Here is a 17799-nt window from a genome sequence, read left to right on the forward strand (position 1 = left end):
GAAGGCAAGGAATTTGCCTCCTACGGCTTTGAAGGATTCCAAAGATTTATGCACACTACTAATGATAATATCCATAAAATATTAATCAGGAACTTTACTTTTCGTTAATTGGATCTAACTCTTTTTTTTTGTTATTCAATAAATATTCAATTCTTTTTCTATCTGACATTAAATTCCTTGCCAGGGCAGTTGATTTTGTGCAAATCTTGGCGATCTTAACTACACGTACGCTAGATAATGAATACTTGCTGTTATATTTCTATTCTTTTACTGTCTTTTACCTATTCATGTAATAATAACAATACAATATTAATTAATGTACATATCTAATTAATTAATATATTAATTTAATTAAATATAATTATCCTAATTATTATTATTGCTACACTTGATTGGACATATATATATATATATATATATATATATATATATATATATATATGGGAGGCTGAATTATGTACCCCCCCAAATTAAAAACGTTCCTGCGCCACTGGCTTCCGGAGAGAGGGCCAGTTTCGCCTGAGAATGCTCTCTTTGGCTCTACTACAGCGCCTGTAGCTCTACGGTTCGTAAAGTGGGAGGACGGCGCCCTGCCAGATTTCTTTCGAAATTCCGTATTTCCCCGCACGGTGGCGTGGAAACTTCACAATTGTCGCGCAAGAATAAATACAGAACCGACTAACCAACTATCTATAAGCAATGGAATATTTGCAATTCAGACAATGAAACAGCTAATAATAAAAATAAAAAAAGTAAAGTGCTCCCCTGTGATTAGCACCACGCCATGAAGGCGTATAGGGGGTGTTGGGGTAACGCCCCACACTTTCTTGATCCAGTCGTGAGTGGGGGTGATGTGATCAGCATCACGCCCCTGACTTCCTTTACCCCCCCCCCCCCAGGGTTTTCCCCAGGTACATATGTCATTCGACGCCGGGGGATCGAACCCGGGACCTTTAGCATGGTAGTCAGACGCGTTACCGACTGAGCCACCGCGGCCACTAGCTAATAATAAATGTTAATGTAATGTTTGTTCACTTGTGGTTCCACACGGCAGTGCGGCGTCCGTATCGTCCTTATGAGCGGCCGTCCCTGATCATCTTCAGAGCGCGGGAAGCCGGAATAGCACCCCCTGGTCTGTTCCCACTCCGAACATGTTTCAGGTTCTGGAGAATCGTAGATGTAGGGACGCCTCTTCATCGTTGCCAACGCTATAAATAACAATTCCCTACACACTGTGTAATCTTATTTTCCATCGACAATTAAACATCGTTTGTTATGACAGTATTTTAACAAGGAATATTAGAAATAGTGCCTATGAAAATATTTCCAATTATTTTTGATGAGAAATTGTTTTCTTTCTGTTATTTGGTCATCTGTTGCCCAACGAAATTGTGATACGACATGTTGGCAACTCTGAGCATTGCTTCTGTCAGAAAAAAGTGGGGTCTTCCTCTCCGCACAACAGTTTTGCTACCTTGTGTTCTGACGTCAGATGACGAATGCGTTCGAGGCTAGGTTACGCCTGTTAGGTTAGTTTCCATTAGCATAAATACAATGAAAAATTATTATTTAGACTAAGAGAACTAAACCTAGCTAGCCTAACCTGACAACGTAGGCATCTAGCCTAAAATTAAGGCTCTTTCTCCCGTGACGTCCGAACACAAGGTTGCTCAAATGTTGTGCAATAAGTGAGACCCATCAGAGGTGTCTAGAATTCGGGAAATTTACTTTCATCTCTATATTCCTAGGATTGGATAAAATAGGAGAACCTTCCTTGAGGAGAACCAAACACGACGACGACGCCAAACCTACATCAATCAGTGTACCTGTCCCCAGATTTAATACGGGTTACGTCTTAATTTAGCGTCGTATATTCGGTATGTATGTTAAGTGTAATCTTTGGATAATTATTTTAATGTGTATTTGTCGTACAAAAATAAGTATGCTAATTGACATTCATTATTCACGCACCAACGTCGGCCGTCGGATCTTAGCACATTTTGAAACTGTTCAGTTGCAGACTTTTCCATTGTTTAGACTTTTCCATTGTTTAAAAAGAGCATTTCAACGTAAAACAAGCTGAAGGTAAGGAAACCATGTTCAGAGAAAGTAATTTGATAGGCACAGTCACAGTATGTAACATTCTTATTCGTACACACGGATTTTCAAAGAAAATGCTTTAATATCTGAAAGGAAATACACTCTTTTGAAATTGTTTCTTTACAATTCAATAACTAATATCATTAGGAACATAAAATCTTACCCAATTCTTTATAACCAATGACAATAATAAATTAAATGAAACTGAAAGAGAAACATGCAATTTTTTGTACAACTTTTCTTTTCGTACACTTAATAATATAAAAGAAAAAAAAGTATATTCAGAACAAATTGACTGATAGTTCTAATACTTTGATGCGTATCCTTGGGCTTTAATTACTGCTTGACACCTGTTCTTCATAGAATTAACCAGTTTCCGACATGTTTCAGAGCTTATTTTATTCCACTTGGCTTGCACAACAGTTTTCAACTCCTGTTTGGACTTGACGCCTGCTTTATGGACTCCTCGCCTCTTCAAAATTGACCATAAAAGCTCAATGTTATTTTAGTCTGGACTTTTAGCTGGTGTTTGTAGTAGCTTGGGCACATTCCATATTAGCCAATTCATGTTAACTCGCGCCTTATGCTTACTGTCATTGTCTTGTTGGAATCTGTAGATGGGCGGCATGTCCATTTTTTGGGCACTCTGCTTTATATTGTTCTTCAATATGTTCAAATAGACATATGCATCCATGATACCATCAATAAACTGGATGGTACCAACACCTTTGGACGACATATAGCCCCAAATCATTAATGACCCACCACCGTGTTTAACTGTTGGAACTGTGTTAATGTGATCATTGTCTTTATTGATTTTCTCCAGACCCTATTTATCCCATCTGACCCGTGTATATTAATCTTGGACTCGTCTCACCATATGACACTATCCCAAAATTCGTGGTCCTTGTGGATGTGCTCTTTCGCGAATGAAAGTCTATTCCTGCGATTCACCTTATTTACAGACGGCCTCTTTCGTAGTAATCTACCATGATATCCATGCTTCCACAAGGCACGTTGGACAGTTTGATCGGACATCATCCTGCCAGCAATATTTTCTACTAACGGTCGTAACTGAGGAATACTTAGTCGGGGGTTTTCTAGCACTCTTTTTAAAAAGGTACCAGTGGTGCCAACTCAGCAAAATTAAGATAAAACAAATATGACGATTTTCATGGTACAGTGGCTCTCAGCGACAGACAAACCTGCAAACGAAACTGAAATCGATGCGGAGAATAGAGTGAAAGCATTGTGAACAATGAACAAAAGGCAATTGTACTTAAAAATTCAAAGTGTACCTTATGTGAAACAGTATGCGATTGACACGAAATTTAGAAACGCGGGACACACCATAATACGACTTCCGCCTTACCACGCAGACTTAAATCCCATTGAACTTGTGTGGGGGGGGGATCAAGGGTAAGGCAAGGGAATTCATTTCGGATTCACTGGACGCAAAGAAAGATTTGTTGGGAAAATTATTTAGTGAATATTCTGTACAGAAATGGATTAAATGTTGTGAACACGTGAAAAAAAATTGAAGATTCTTACTTTGAAAGAAATGGACTTATGGACGAGCATGTAGATGAACTGACAATTAGACTTGGTGAAGCCGATTCAGACACGGACACAGATTCATCGTTAGACACAGACTCGGATGAGTGGGAGAGTGAAACTGAAGAAGGAGAACTGGAAAACATTTAGAAGGTGAGCTCAGTTCTATCGTTTATATATTTTTCATTTTTCTATCGTTTTATTTCATACATTTCTTATGCTGGTAAGAAATATCCCTAATATAACTTAATTCATTTAAGGTTTAAAGGGAAAATATCAAAATGTATTTAGAATTTAGCGTAATCAATAGGTAGCGTAGGTGAGGGGATACTAATTCATGTCTTTCACATTCAAATTTCGTTGAAAATTCTCAGACGATTCCCCTCCCTCCAGGTTTGCAACACTGCGAACGAACGTCGCCTCAGACGATGGGGTGGGGAAATGTGATGCGATGTGCGCAAACAATGGATTGCAGCGTCTTGTTTTTAAACTTGTCAAGTTATAGCATTGTTGATGTTCGGGAATGTAATTTTGATTCATTTTAATGCGAATGCGTGTGGTTTTGTACGAAAATCTATTTCCGACGCGCTATTGCTGCTGCTGCCATTTGCTTCCTGCATGAGAGCACAATACGCTCTCGTATTGTCCGTATATGCTAAATTGAACGAAAGGAGTGCTAATGGAACCAAACCTAACAGGCCTAACCTAACCTAGTAGGCATACCTCGTCCCCGTGATGGTTTGTGGGGCTATCGTGAATTTTTGGGCTAACGTCAATGGTTTTTCTGGCTCAAGGAACGATCAACGGTAAGCTATCGCCATGTTGTGTGTAGAAATAAACAAGAACAGTAAGTACTCGTAAATGTAAGAAATATACATTACTTTCCTAACAAATTAAATTATTTCACCTAAATAAGTGTTCCGGAATGCAGAATAGTACGTTAACAATGTAAAAAAGTGCGAAAGAAATTATTTCCACGTGTCTCAGGTATAGTAAAGTAGTACCTTTTTTCAGTGAAAAAAGCAAAATCCCACGTTCAAAAATGTTCCTCTATGCATAACAGGTAAGTTCAAATGTAAATAATTAGGAAATAAACAAGTGAAATGTGTTTTCATTATACCATATTGTTACTTTAGGTAATATGTCAAAAATACATGAGCAATTAGCGAAGTAATGGATGTTTTTATGTGGTAATTAATATGTATCATGACATGACGTTGTTGCACATAGTAATTTTGCATGTTTATTAGGTTAATGGTATTACGTTTAATGCTGTTAAAATTTCGGTAACAGTTTCATACATCGGAGACACATTTCTTCAATTTTACACAAGAAACTACTTACAGAAATGAGTTTCTCCAAAGTTTACAACGTTCGTTGAGGTATTTTCTTTCATCGTGGAATATATTTGACTGGGAAATCATGTATTTTTCAAGAGAAATATCTCACCGACGCACAATTGCCATTGCTTTCATTTGCTTGCCCTACGACAACCAAATGCTCCGCACGTTTGATGACGTAAGCCCCTGTCAGTGTTTAACCCCCCCTTTTTTTTCTATGCTTGCCTAACGTAACCTAACCTAACCTTATCGGAAATGGTTTGTGGGGCTATCCGTCAGCTACCCGTGCATAATGTAAAATTTGCACAAGTGACTAACACGATAGTAGGTATTTTTTGGTGAAGGATGTTGGAAACACTGCATACCCACTACAATAAGATTTGCCTGCCATATTCTGTATTATGGAAGTGAAAAAAGGAGTCAAAGAAATTACTCTCTATGTGAAAAATTGTTTTTTTTTTTTGTGTTTGTAAACAGCATAATGGCACCTTGAACTAAGTTCCGCAATACACAATTGGTAAGTACGAACCATGCGAAACACAAAATATCCGATTTTAATGTGTCTCCGATCTATGAAACTGGTACCAAAATTTCTGCTTTGAGGGGGAGGGGTTGCTTTATGTATGTATGCCTACAACATTATTTTACTTTTTTTAAAAAAAACAACTAAAAATGCTCCTACAACTACACAGTGGAAAATCCACATTTCAAAGGATGTATGTATGTATGACGATGGTTATTTTCAAGATACAATTAATCTTGTGTGTTTCAGGAATTTGTGTGTGTGCATGCAATGAAATTTCGTTTTTAATGCAAGGTAACCAAAAAAGTTCTTGCCGTTTTTGATCATCAGAAACAAAAAGGTATGCAAAGAATGTCACATACTGTTAATCCCATCGGCATCCAACACCTTTTGTCAACATGCCTCCAGCTGTGCAGTGCCCTGGCGATAAATCTCGGGGTCTCGGACGGAAAGAAGTCCGTGAGTGCTTGCCGCAAGTCTGCCTCATTTGTGAAGGATTTCCCATGAAGGTGGTTGTCCAGGGAATGGAAGAGATTTTAATCTGTTGGCTCAAGGTCTGGAAAATTCGGTGGATGGCACAGTGTCTCCCAGCCAAGTCACTGTATGGTATCCTTGGCCACCCGAATCACATGCGGCTTGGCATTGCCGTGAAGAAGCAGTACACACTTGCGATTAACCAATGCTGGCTCCTTATGCTTCAGTGCCTGTTGCGCACGTTGTAACTGCTGCAAGTAGAGGTCTCCAGTGATGGTTTGGCCCGTTGGTAGCAGCTCATAGTGCACCACTTGATGACTAGTCTACCATACAGAGCATGATCTTGCATGGGTGTGAAGGTGGTCTTGTGGCGTGAGGCACAAAGTCTCGTGTTGACTTGGCACACTTGTGAGTCATATAGGACCCACTTTTCATGGGTGAGCACTTGACCAAATATGGGTGTGTTGCTGTGCCAAGAAAGCAACGAGAAACAGGCTGTCACTTGTTGTTGCTTCTTGCCTTCTGACGGTGTATGAGGTACCCTGTTGCTCAACTTAAACGTCTTTCCTATGTGCTGCAGGTGCAGTCGGGCTGTTTTATCGGAAACCTGGAAGTAGTTGGCAAGCTCACCACACCTTAGGCTGCTGTCCTCCTGTATGGCTGCCTTCAGGGCCTCGTCATCCAGGACCTGGGGTTCGGCCACTGTTGGGTTCGTCACAAAGTGACAGATTTCCCAACCTGAACTTCTGGAACCAATTCCTATTGGTGCGTTCATTCACAGCTCATTCACAGCATTATCCCCAAAGGCTTGACATATTCGGTGACTCGATTCTGCTCCGGACAAGCCCACCTTAAAGTCATAAAGCAGACAACCCCAAACGAGCTGCTACAACATTTCCATTTCTCTTCGCCCCTGCTCGAGCTATGGCTGCTATGAGTGTGCAATGTGTCTGTATTGGGCAAGACCAATGTCCCCACTCCCACCCTGACCACTTTTCCAACACGTGACACACATTTTCCTATCAGTGATCACTTCTTCCCATGTGATGTTAAAAACGGCAAGAACTTTTTTGGTTACCTTGTAATTATGAAACTGCTCCAGGATATGAGGAATTTGATCAATGGAAGTCACACTTTGGATTAAATATCTTTCTTATATGTATGTGGTTTCAGCATCTTGAAATAAATTTTATCACTGAAATCAGCTGCTTAAATTTTTAAAAGTTGAAATTTGTGAGCGTGAATGATGAGTCACCGGCCTTGATAAAAATGTCTCTAGGCACAAGAACCAAAAGTTATTAGTTTTTAGATCCAAAACTGCTCATGTATCATGTTTTAATTTCAATTTTGTGGCTGTATCCTTGCTCGTCAGTACTTTATTACTGACCTCTTAAAGTTGCTGTACAAGATGGTGGAAGCACATTCCAACTGGCAGAGGGAGCTTTGAAAAGTCACAACCATATAGATTTTGAAAAATTGTTCAAAAGAATTTTTGTAGAATTCCAAGTGATGTCTAAATTCTAATTGGCTGTACAGATATTTTGGTGGTTTTGTCTGCAAGATTTTGGTCTTCTTGTTTTCATATAGTCGCATATTGGTTGTAAAATCTTGGAGAGGAAAAAAAGTAGTGATGTCTTAAAATAAGGTTCCCAGACTTCCAATTTTTCATTAAGGCATCCTGCTGTCCTGACAAAAGTCCTTGGGACAGCTTTTTGTCCCGTGTTTCAACGTTGAAAATTGTCGAGTCAAGCTGGCCTCACTATTTTCTATTTTCACCCACTCTGGAGAAGTTTAATCCACTGTGCTAAGCTACAGGTGTACATATTCCACAGTAAGAAACTCTTAGAAACGATACAGAGAATCAAATTATGAGGGTTAGTAAACATCAAAACTTCTTGGGCAATTAGATAATTCTTTTAGGTATCCATGCTAACGCGTGCTACAAGTAAGACTGGTTATTGCATTTCTCTGTGGTTTGCGTCCCTAGATTTTTGTTTTAACTGAAAATTCCGGAGAGAAAAAAGTGTTAATTTACGTATGCTTTAACATCTATATTTACATTTCTGAAGAAAAGTTGCAAGTTGGGTGAAACTGATAAAGTGGAATGTGCAGTTTTGTGTGTTATTTCACAATAGGCTGCTTCGAAACAAGCAACTCTTGAGTGAAATTTATTCTGCATATAAATATTCCAGCAGAGAATCAGACTCATAATAATTTTTCACCATGTACTATTTTCTTTTGAGTGCCAAATTCATTTCAATGTGGTTTGTCCAGAAATGTTTCAATTTAATGTAAAGTACATTTCTTCATTGATCCATTCTGTGTGAGTGATTAACTTATGAATCAGTGACCATGAGTGATAATACTAAGCTGCACGTTAAGCCAACTTTGCAGCAGGTTTTATGTATCAATCCATGTGAGAACGAAGCTCAGAATCTTCCCTCAACCACCATCGCAGACACTGAGAAAATCTGCAGTATCTGAAACCGCACATGCATGGCAATCAGAATGTATTTTAGTTTCTTTCTGTTGCAATTTTTAAAGTACTTCTGTGCATAGATTCTGTAATAAATGTGTCATTACTTAATGTAAATTGCGAAATATCTTTGCAAAATGAGGGCATGTGTATGTCAAGCATGCAAGGAAAGACAAAGGTAAAAGCAAACGACATCTGAGACACAGTTCATGTGCACATTGATGGCAAATCACCTGACACCTTCTTTTATTTTGGTCTTGTTGCCATAGTTCTTCAAAGTCAAGCAAGTTGTTTTAAATGCAATTCCCTTCAGATGATGCCCAAAATGACACTTGGGCAAAACCACGTGCTGAACAGGAGACCTCAATTCAGCCATTCTTGCCACTGTATAGCATGATTAGCAATGAATCACGATAAACATAGAGTTAAAAGAGTGGGATGTGCAACACTGGTATCACTGATTCCATGCACTCTGCAACATATTCAGTCTCGCTCTTGAGCTTAAGTGTTTCTTCCGTGCAATAGACATCCCAGTTGGAAAATCTGCAGATCCAAGTTCGTCTGCACAGTGATTGCAACCAATAAAGCCCATACCTGGTAATGGATGTATGTCCATAGATTACAAATTAAATAACTGTTTTCTTGCAAGAATGCAGTTGTGTCAGAATAAAACCCGTCTCAGCGGAACCTGTGCACACTTTTGGAACTACATATGCGAAAACCTATGTATGTATGTGGCCGCGGTGGCTCAGTCGGTAACGCGTCTGACTACCATGCTAAAGGTCCCGGGTTCGATCCCCGGCCGGTTCAAATCCGGGAACTTTTCTAACGGTGGAAGCGGCCCCGGCGCCTACCCAGCGTCGAATAACATGGGTACCTGGGGGAAACCCTGGGGGGTAAAGGCGGTCAGGGGCGTGATGCTGATCACATCAGCCCCACTAACGACCGGATCAAGAAAGTGTGGGGCATTACCCCCACACCCCCTATACGCCTTCATGGCGTGGTGCTATGCACAGGGGAACACTTTACCTTTTTTTTTACCTTTTTATATGCGAAAACCTGCTGCAAAGTTAACTTGATGCACAGCTTAGAAAATTGCATTAAAAAGTTAAAAAGTAATGTCATTTGGTGTGAAAATCTCTATAAATACAAGTTTCCTTATCCTAATTTTTTCATAGAAGATATAATCAGTAGTCAAGCTTTAAATCAAGGTGTAATACGTTCAGTTAGAAAAAGGACACATTGTTCATTCTAGCTTTGAAAAATAAGTGTCCTGTAACATCTGGGAACCTTATCTTACAATCACATAAGAAAGCTAAAGTCCAACTGCAGTACTGAATTTTTTTCTTCATTAGGTTTTGAATTGAGCGAGAATAACTGAAAGAATGTCAGGATTTGCTTCCAAAAGTCTTCTCTCTGCACCTGCTTATTCTGCTGCTGCATCTGCTCTTTCTGCTGCTGCACCTGCCCTTTCTGCTGCATCTGCTGCAGACGGATCAATCTATTCCAGCAGTTGTGGTGAAGCAGATGTTCCGAGGGAGTACGATTCGCACATAAGGAAGACAAGGGTTTACTTGTTTGAACGAACAGTTGATCAATTTCCTGATGCTGAGGAAGACCATCTAAAACGCAGGGCTTTATTCTTCTATTTTGTTCAAGATAGCAGTATTAGGACAGCAGGTGGTAAGTGACATCAAATTATGGTAATAAAGTAAGGAAAAATGTCATTGTTAAACAGCTTGACAAGCAAGGTAATTATAAAAATCAAGAGGTAATTCACAATGCAAGATTGTTTTTTGGAACTTTCAGTGTTAAGTTCCTAAAATGACAATTACACCTAACTAAATGTTAGACTTCTTCCGCATGTGTGTAATTTTTAGTCATGTTGGTCTTGCTCCAAACTACAATGTAAATCTTTATTACTTTCAAAAAAGTAATAAAATTTATGCTAAAGAACTGACTATAGATAGATGTTGTCTTTATTTAGCAGGTCGTGTTTTAGCCTCTAGGGCTGCTTTTACAACCGAGCCTTGTTATAGATTTGAGATAATCATAATAAAAGTACTAAAATTAATATTTAGTTACAAAAAGACTAGATAGACTTATGTGTGCATACACTTGAAACCGGGAGTAGGAAAATACAGGGTGCCCAACAGAGGTGGCAACTTGAAATAAATTTTGTGGGGGCAAGGTTGGCAAATATAATATTTTTTTACTTGTAAATGTACACAATATCTCTCCCTCTAAATGAATTTGAGAGGGGGGAGAAAGTGCCTTTACCCCCTCCTGAAGTCAGCACCTATTGTGCCATGGCACCTGAAAATTTTCACCTGGTGCCTAAATGCAGTGATCAGAACGCTACATTTTAAAAGTAGCTTCGCTACAGCTACCGCTACTGTCCGAAAATGTAGCTTCGCTACAGCTACAACTACATTTACTAAAAAGTAGCTCGCTACACTACTCCCTTGCGCTACTCGCTACTTCGCTACTATTGCGCTACTTCTGCAAAAGAAAAAACTTTAAACAAGCACATGGATATTCAAAAGAAGCCCCTAGTATCATAGTTGTACTTACTTGAAAATATGATCGTTATACGAGCGTAATTCTTTCGATGTTTGCTCTAACTTTTCAGATAGCTGGGGGGTGCTTCTTTGGTATAGCTAAATGAGCGACAGCCCAAAAGGGAATGCTTCCCTGAAGGCACAGTGGAAACTTTGTCACCTTGTAACCAAAGGGCCCCAGGTTAGATACCTGGCGGAGGCACTACTGGTTCAGATCCAATCTGGGTTAGCTTGTCTCTGTGCATAAAGTGGACTCAAAACAAAACTACGAAAGACACCTAGTTGAGAGGATGGATCCTCCTGCTCCTCCATTCCCCACACTGCTTATCACCATCATCATTCTTCCTCATTCTCACACTTAGCCAAAAGTGGCAGAAAGCTACTCTAGATAAGATAATAACAAAATAAACCACTCATCCTCATTGCCATGATTAGCAAAAGGTACAGAAAAACCACGTAAAGAGTAGAAGAATTACATACATTTGGAAACTGTATAGCCTATTAACTAAAGAAAATTATCGTTTCTGCAGAAAAGTCAATATCTCCAACATACCTTTTACAATATCATAAAATATATCGAGGAAAGTGGTGTGTAAACTCGAGTGTTGTAAACGTACTGCAATTTTAAAATTTCTGAAAAAAATATTGTATCAAAAATTATTCTAATTCCAGAAAGTGTATTTCTATCATTCTTGTAACAATAATTTCTTGCTGGTGAGGTCCTATATGCTAACAATGATTAATGCTGACCCATTGATTGCTGGCACTATTTATTGCTTTGTCATTGTAGTGGAGACTGGATCGCTCGTTTTTGCGCTGCAAGTTGTGTTTTCCACAGAGATTAATTACATTTACCTGCCTCTTACGCCATGCATAAAACAGGATTTGTTCCTGGGGTGGCGCAACTGAAGCCTTTTCTTTTAGGGTTGCCGCAAACGAGGCATGTTTCTCCCCAAAATAGCGATGCAGCTAAAAACGTAGCCGTTAGCCAGAATATATTCATATATGCCAGTTCAGTTTAGTTATCTGGATATTAGATTTATTCTATACTAATGAAATATATTATGCAGATACCTATAATCTACGATATCAAGATATTTATAGTCTAGATTATAAGTATTTCCATGTAATAGACTGTCTTTATGAACCTCCTCCAAAAGTAAGAGTTATTGTCGATTTTTTTAACGCTGTGGTCACTTTCAAAAGTTTCCTCATAATGCAGAGAAAAATGTAGCTGTAACGAAATTTTCGCTACAACTACAGGAATTTCGTAGCTTCGCTACAGCTGCAGCTACAATTTTAAAATGTAGCGCCGCTACAGCTACCGCTACAAATTTTGTAGCTAGCTACAGTAGCGACGCTACAAGTAGCGCACTACTTCCGACCACTGCCTAAATGTTCAAATTCAGTGCTAAAAATTATATATGTTTTTAATATTTAGAGTTTACCCATGCAAATTTCAGTTACCTTTTTAAAAATGAGTATAGTATTTGTTTTTTAATGTTTATGTCTTTTCTGTATCACGTGCATCATTAAATCAGAATAATAAACATGCCTATGTAATTTTTTTCAGTGTCGCTAGCCAAATTTTAAAATTGAAGCAATATGGTAGAGCCAGCCATATATTTTAATGCATTGTATAGTTATTCATGCTGATACCAGTTGTGCCTTCTTTAGGACTGCCACTCTGGCACAGGAATTAATTACTTCCAATCTTCTATGAATTAATAAATTAAATTTTTTAAGATCATATTTCAAATTGTGTAGGTATATCTTAGTTGGTTTCATAGCTTTCTTAGACCATACTTGCCTCCCTCGCCATGAAAAAGCCGACTCCTGAGAAAATTAGTTTTAGTTTTTTCTACCTCTGCTTGAAACAATCAATAAAATTATTAGGCTTGAAACACAACATTGATTGATTGGTTGATTTATTAGCATCCATTCAACTTTTACAATAGCTGGGAATTGTCACATTGTACATGTACAAATACAATACACATCCATAAAACTACATACATAATATAAAAGTAAAGAAGTAAAGTGTTCCTTGTGCTTTGCACCATGCCCTGTAGGCATTGAGGGGTGTCAAGGCCCTGCACTTTCTTCATGGTCAAAGGTGGAGGTGATGTGATCAGCCCCACACCCCTGGCCACCTTTACCCCTCCCAGAGTTTCGTCCAGGTACCCACTTTATATGATGCTGGGTGGGCACCGGAACTGCTTGAACAGGTGGAAAAATTCGTGGTTCTCCCTGATACACATTTAATGTGTGTCGGCCCCTGTGGTGGAGTGGTTAGCACATCGTGCTACGGTGTCAGGGGTCCCGGGTTTGAATCCCAGCCTGGGCATGGATGTTTGTTCATCATGTCATCACTCATCCTTGCAAATTAGCCAAAAGTGGCATGGAAAGCGAAGTAAAATAAAAACAAATCAAACATTTAATGTGCATTCAAGATATAGGCTTTAGTAAACACATCATTTGAGATGTATACAAACAAAATCACTTCTACACCTGAAAATTAATTATGCAGAGCACAACATTTGACAACTTGAAACTTTGTTCCCATTGCACACAACCGTTTTTTCTTCCTGTTGAACTTACTTCAGCACCATACATTTTTGTTAGTTAATATCCCACGTTGCTTCCAACTGTACATTGTGGGTTCAAAGAGTCCCCCAGCATCAAGTTATCCAAGTGGAAATTTACATACAATGAAAAAAGTACACCATTTCATATACACAGCAAATCAAACCAAACACACAGGTACTATTAGTAGTAAAAGGCAGTGGCGGAGCGTGGCCTTTCCAACAGTGTAAGCCTAGGAGGATGAATGTTATATCCTGTTGTGCTTATTTTTGGCTTAGGATGGTCAGTGATTTATCCACACACATTAAACCCCCCCATTTTTTAAGAACTAGTTCCTGGAACTTTCCACAAAATCCTAATTTTGGCACTAAATTTAACCTTACACTCCTTAAAAACGAAGTTACACTACACCAGATTAAAGATTCTGGAATCCATGAGCCTGGTGTTTTCTTTGCGAAGCTTATAATTACGTCAGTCTTATTCCTATCGCAATGAGTAACATAACAACGAAACATATGCTAAATTAGATAAAATTAATAATAATAATAATAAACAATCAAAAACAGAAGGGAACAGAAAAGTGCTGAATACTTTTTACAACCGCATAACCAAGTACCAGCTTCGTACCATGGATCACAAAATCGACATACTTCATTTTTCATTTCTGTTACCATGCATGCTAGGGAAGGGGAGGTCCTATCTACATCCACAAGTTTCTTCTTCTTGGCAGCAAAATCCTTGCTGGAAAACGGCGTATTCAACAAGTTCTCCATCCCACCGCACAATCACACTCGTTTTCTTTCATAATTCACTTCACTATCACAGCACAGGGACGACAGCCTGCTTTTCAATAGATAGGGGGAAACAAAGATCCAAAAGCGGGCACTGCTCAAAGCAGGCTTTTCGTACGCTGTTCGAAGAGTGTTTAAATCACAAAAAAAAAGGTAAAGTGTTCCCCTGTGCATAGCACCATGCCATGAAGGCGTATAGAGGGTGTGGGGGTAATGCCCCACACTTTCTTGATCCGGTCGTTAGTGGGGCTGATGTGATCAGCATCACGCCCCTGACTGCCTTTACCCCCCAGGTTTTCCCCCAGGTACCCATGTTATTCGACGCTGGGTGGGCACCGGGGCCGCTTCCACTGTTAGAAAAGTTCCCGGATTTGAACCGGCCGGGGATCGAACCCAGGCGGACTATGTAATTAAATTTAATTAATAATATTTGGTTCACATTTGACATGAGATTTGTAAAACTAGTTCAATCTTCAAAAAAAAAAAGGTAAAAAAAAAGGTAAAGTGCTCCCCTGTGCATAGCACCACGCCATGAAGGCGTATAGGGGGTGTGGGGGTAACGCCCCACACTTTCTTGATCCCGGTCGTGGGTGGGGGTGATGTGATCAGCATCACGCCCCTGACCGCCTTTACCCCCCAGGGTTTCCCCCAGGTACCCATGTAATTCGACGCTGGGTGGGCGCCGGGGCCGCTTCCATCGTTAGAAAAGTTCCCGGATTTGAACCGGCCGGGGATCAAACCCGGGACCTTGAGCATGGTAGTCAGACGCGTTACCGACTGAGCCACCGCGGCCAATCTTCAGCTTTCATTAAACATTCAACTTTTAAAAACTTTTTGCACTTGTTAGCTCAATTACTACCAACTGAGTTCAAACATAACCAAAAAACAGAGATCTTAATATTTCTGATGTTTATGCTCTCCTACAAGCGAAAAACAGAAACTAGCCTTTAGGATATTATTGTACAGCGTGAGCACAAAAACACTCCCTGGTTTTAAAAGGGTATAACTTTAATACCAAAAGTAGTATTCTACAGAAATGTTCACAGTAGTTGTAAAAACTCATAAAGTTTTTGTGGTATTCATTGGAATTACAAATGCTCAATGTGCGCGCCACCTGTTACGTGGGAAACATCGAGACGATAATCCAGCTCCAACCACACCTTCTCAGGTGTATCCAGTGTGATGAAGTTGACAGCTGTACTGATGCGTTCCTGAAGATGATTCAAGGTTGTGGGTAGTGGAGGTACATAGACCTGGTCCTTCATGAACCCCCAAAGGAAAAAGTCACAAACTGTCATGTCCTGCCAGTGATCGTGGGGGTCACTTGCATAGATTTTGATCATTGGGTCCAGCTCGTCCTATCCAACGGTGTGGGAGGTTGTCATTCAGAAAGCTGCGTACAGATTGATGCCAGTGTGGGGACGCTCCATCTTGTTGTAGAATGTAGTCACCTCTCTCTGCAGCAAGGAATTAACCAGTTACGTAGCATTGCTAAGTAGCTTTCACCTGTGATTGTTGGCCCCTCAAAGAAGAACGTACCGTACACTCGACGCTCTGACACTGCACAAAAAACATTCACCTTGGGTGAGTCACGTTCCACATCAAGAGTGGCATGCGGATGCTCGCTTCCCGAGATCCTAACATTATGCCTGTTCACTTTTCCACTCAAGTGGAAGGTCGCCTCATCACTAAAAATGATCTTTGTCAGAAAGGTTTCATCGTCGACCATTAAAGTGTGGATAGTCTCGCAAAACTCATGTCGCTTTACCTTGTCTTGTGGATATAAGTTTTGAACCAATTGCAGCCGGTACGGGTGAAAACGCAAACGCTTCCGTAAAATCTTGCTTACGGTAGTTTGTGGCACCTGCAACTGCGTGCTGGCTTGACATGTTGATTTTCTGGGACTGTGTACAAAGGCTTCTCGCACACGCTCCACAATTTCCTCAGAGATGGACGGTTGGCCAGAATGTTCTTTTCTTTGATCACACGTGCATCCTTTCTCAACAAATGTTTTATGCCACTGCAGAATGGATTTGTGTGTAGGTGGATCAACATAAAACTGCACTCTCACAACACTGCTTGTTTTGGCAAATTCTAACATGCACCAGCTTCTTTGCTGCGGAGTGAACGCCATTTTCGATGTTACTGCCCTCTAGCTACCGAATTCACAACTACCGATTCTGAAAAGAAAGATATTAAAATATTTTGAGTTAACTGAGCTTTGGATATCAATTTTATCAAAATATTCAGGTAACTATTAATTTTATGACATCTTGAAACCAGGGAGTATTTTTGTGCTCACGCTGTATATCTAGTTTTCCTGTTTCCCCGCTCATTTTTAGGTTTCTGCCTTTTTTACCTTTCCTGTTATTATTTTTTTGCTTCAGAATTCCCTGTTCCTGGAAAAAACCTCCTTGAAACACCACCGGCTCAAACTTCCTTTGCAGCCAACCATTCATTCATACCCAACAACACTGGAGCCCCCTCCTCTTACAGGACCTGTATCTCACCAGTGAAACCAACCCAAGCATAAAAAGCTAAATCTAACACAAGTTTAAATTTGTTTGAAAGTTAGGGATACAAATAAATAAAGAGGGACGCTGTTTGTGGGGGTTGAATTTTCTCAAAGTTTTCACGTCAAACTCATCCCGTTGGTTGAACCATTCGAATTTATATTTATGTTTTTGTTATAAATTATTATTAATAATATGTAGATCCCAGAACAATTTAGTAGTTTGTAGCATAAAATTCAGAGTTTAAGATGTCCAGAAGTGGTAAGGGACCCTTCTTGGAAAATGAATGTCAACCATAAAATAATATATTTCACACATATAATTTAATTTCAGTCACATCAAATTATGTTAATTATTGTAAGGGCGACGCAGAAAAATGTTAACTTCAAATTGAATTAGTATCTTTTGAGGAGGCAACTCTATTAGGGGGGAAATATACCTAGTTTACCCCAACCCCTGGGAAAAATACTTTGCTTAATCCTTCCTGGTGGAAAGAAATACTGTGTACATCCATGAACAACACTTTTTCTAAGCTTGAGGTTTGCAATGCTGCTGTAAGCCTCTGGCCGTAGGTTTACACACATATGGTTTTAGCCCGCTCTTTGCCTCAAGTCCAGATACAGTAGGCCTAGCCCCGCAGTCAGAAATTTGTAAGGCAAAATTCAGAAGGCTTACAACTTTTCACAAGCAGAAGATGGGAGATCCCATGGCCACCTAGTGCTGAAGTGTTGCAATCTAACAAACAGCATCTCAAACTCTGGCGTTGATCCGAGTTGAACTTTGAAGTTGTTTACGAATTTTGCCATATAATTGCATACATTTTACTAGAACTAATAAACTGTAAGTTTGGCTTACACCTGGTACCAGGTTGCTAATTCTAC

General features: G+C 39.6%; 1 protein-coding gene across 1 annotated transcript in view; it reads left to right on the plus strand.

The window, feature by feature from the left end:
* The first annotated feature begins 1790 nt into the window (after window positions 1-1790).
* Window positions 1791-17799, plus strand: part of LOC146003962 (uncharacterized) — a 37546-nt gene continuing 21537 nt past the window's right edge. The window contains exons 1-2 of the mRNA XM_083142485.1: window positions 1791-1877; window positions 9823-10150. Of these exons, the coding sequence (XP_082998611.1) occupies window positions 9853-10150 (298 nt within the window). The 5' untranslated portion in view covers window positions 1791-1877; window positions 9823-9852. The remainder of the gene's footprint in view (window positions 1878-9822; window positions 10151-17799) is intronic.

This window comes from Lepisma saccharinum, chromosome 21 (assembly GCF_977018435.1).
Source record: "Lepisma saccharinum chromosome 21, izLepSacc3.1, whole genome shotgun sequence".
Taxonomy (NCBI): domain Eukaryota; kingdom Metazoa; phylum Arthropoda; class Insecta; order Zygentoma; family Lepismatidae; genus Lepisma; species Lepisma saccharinum.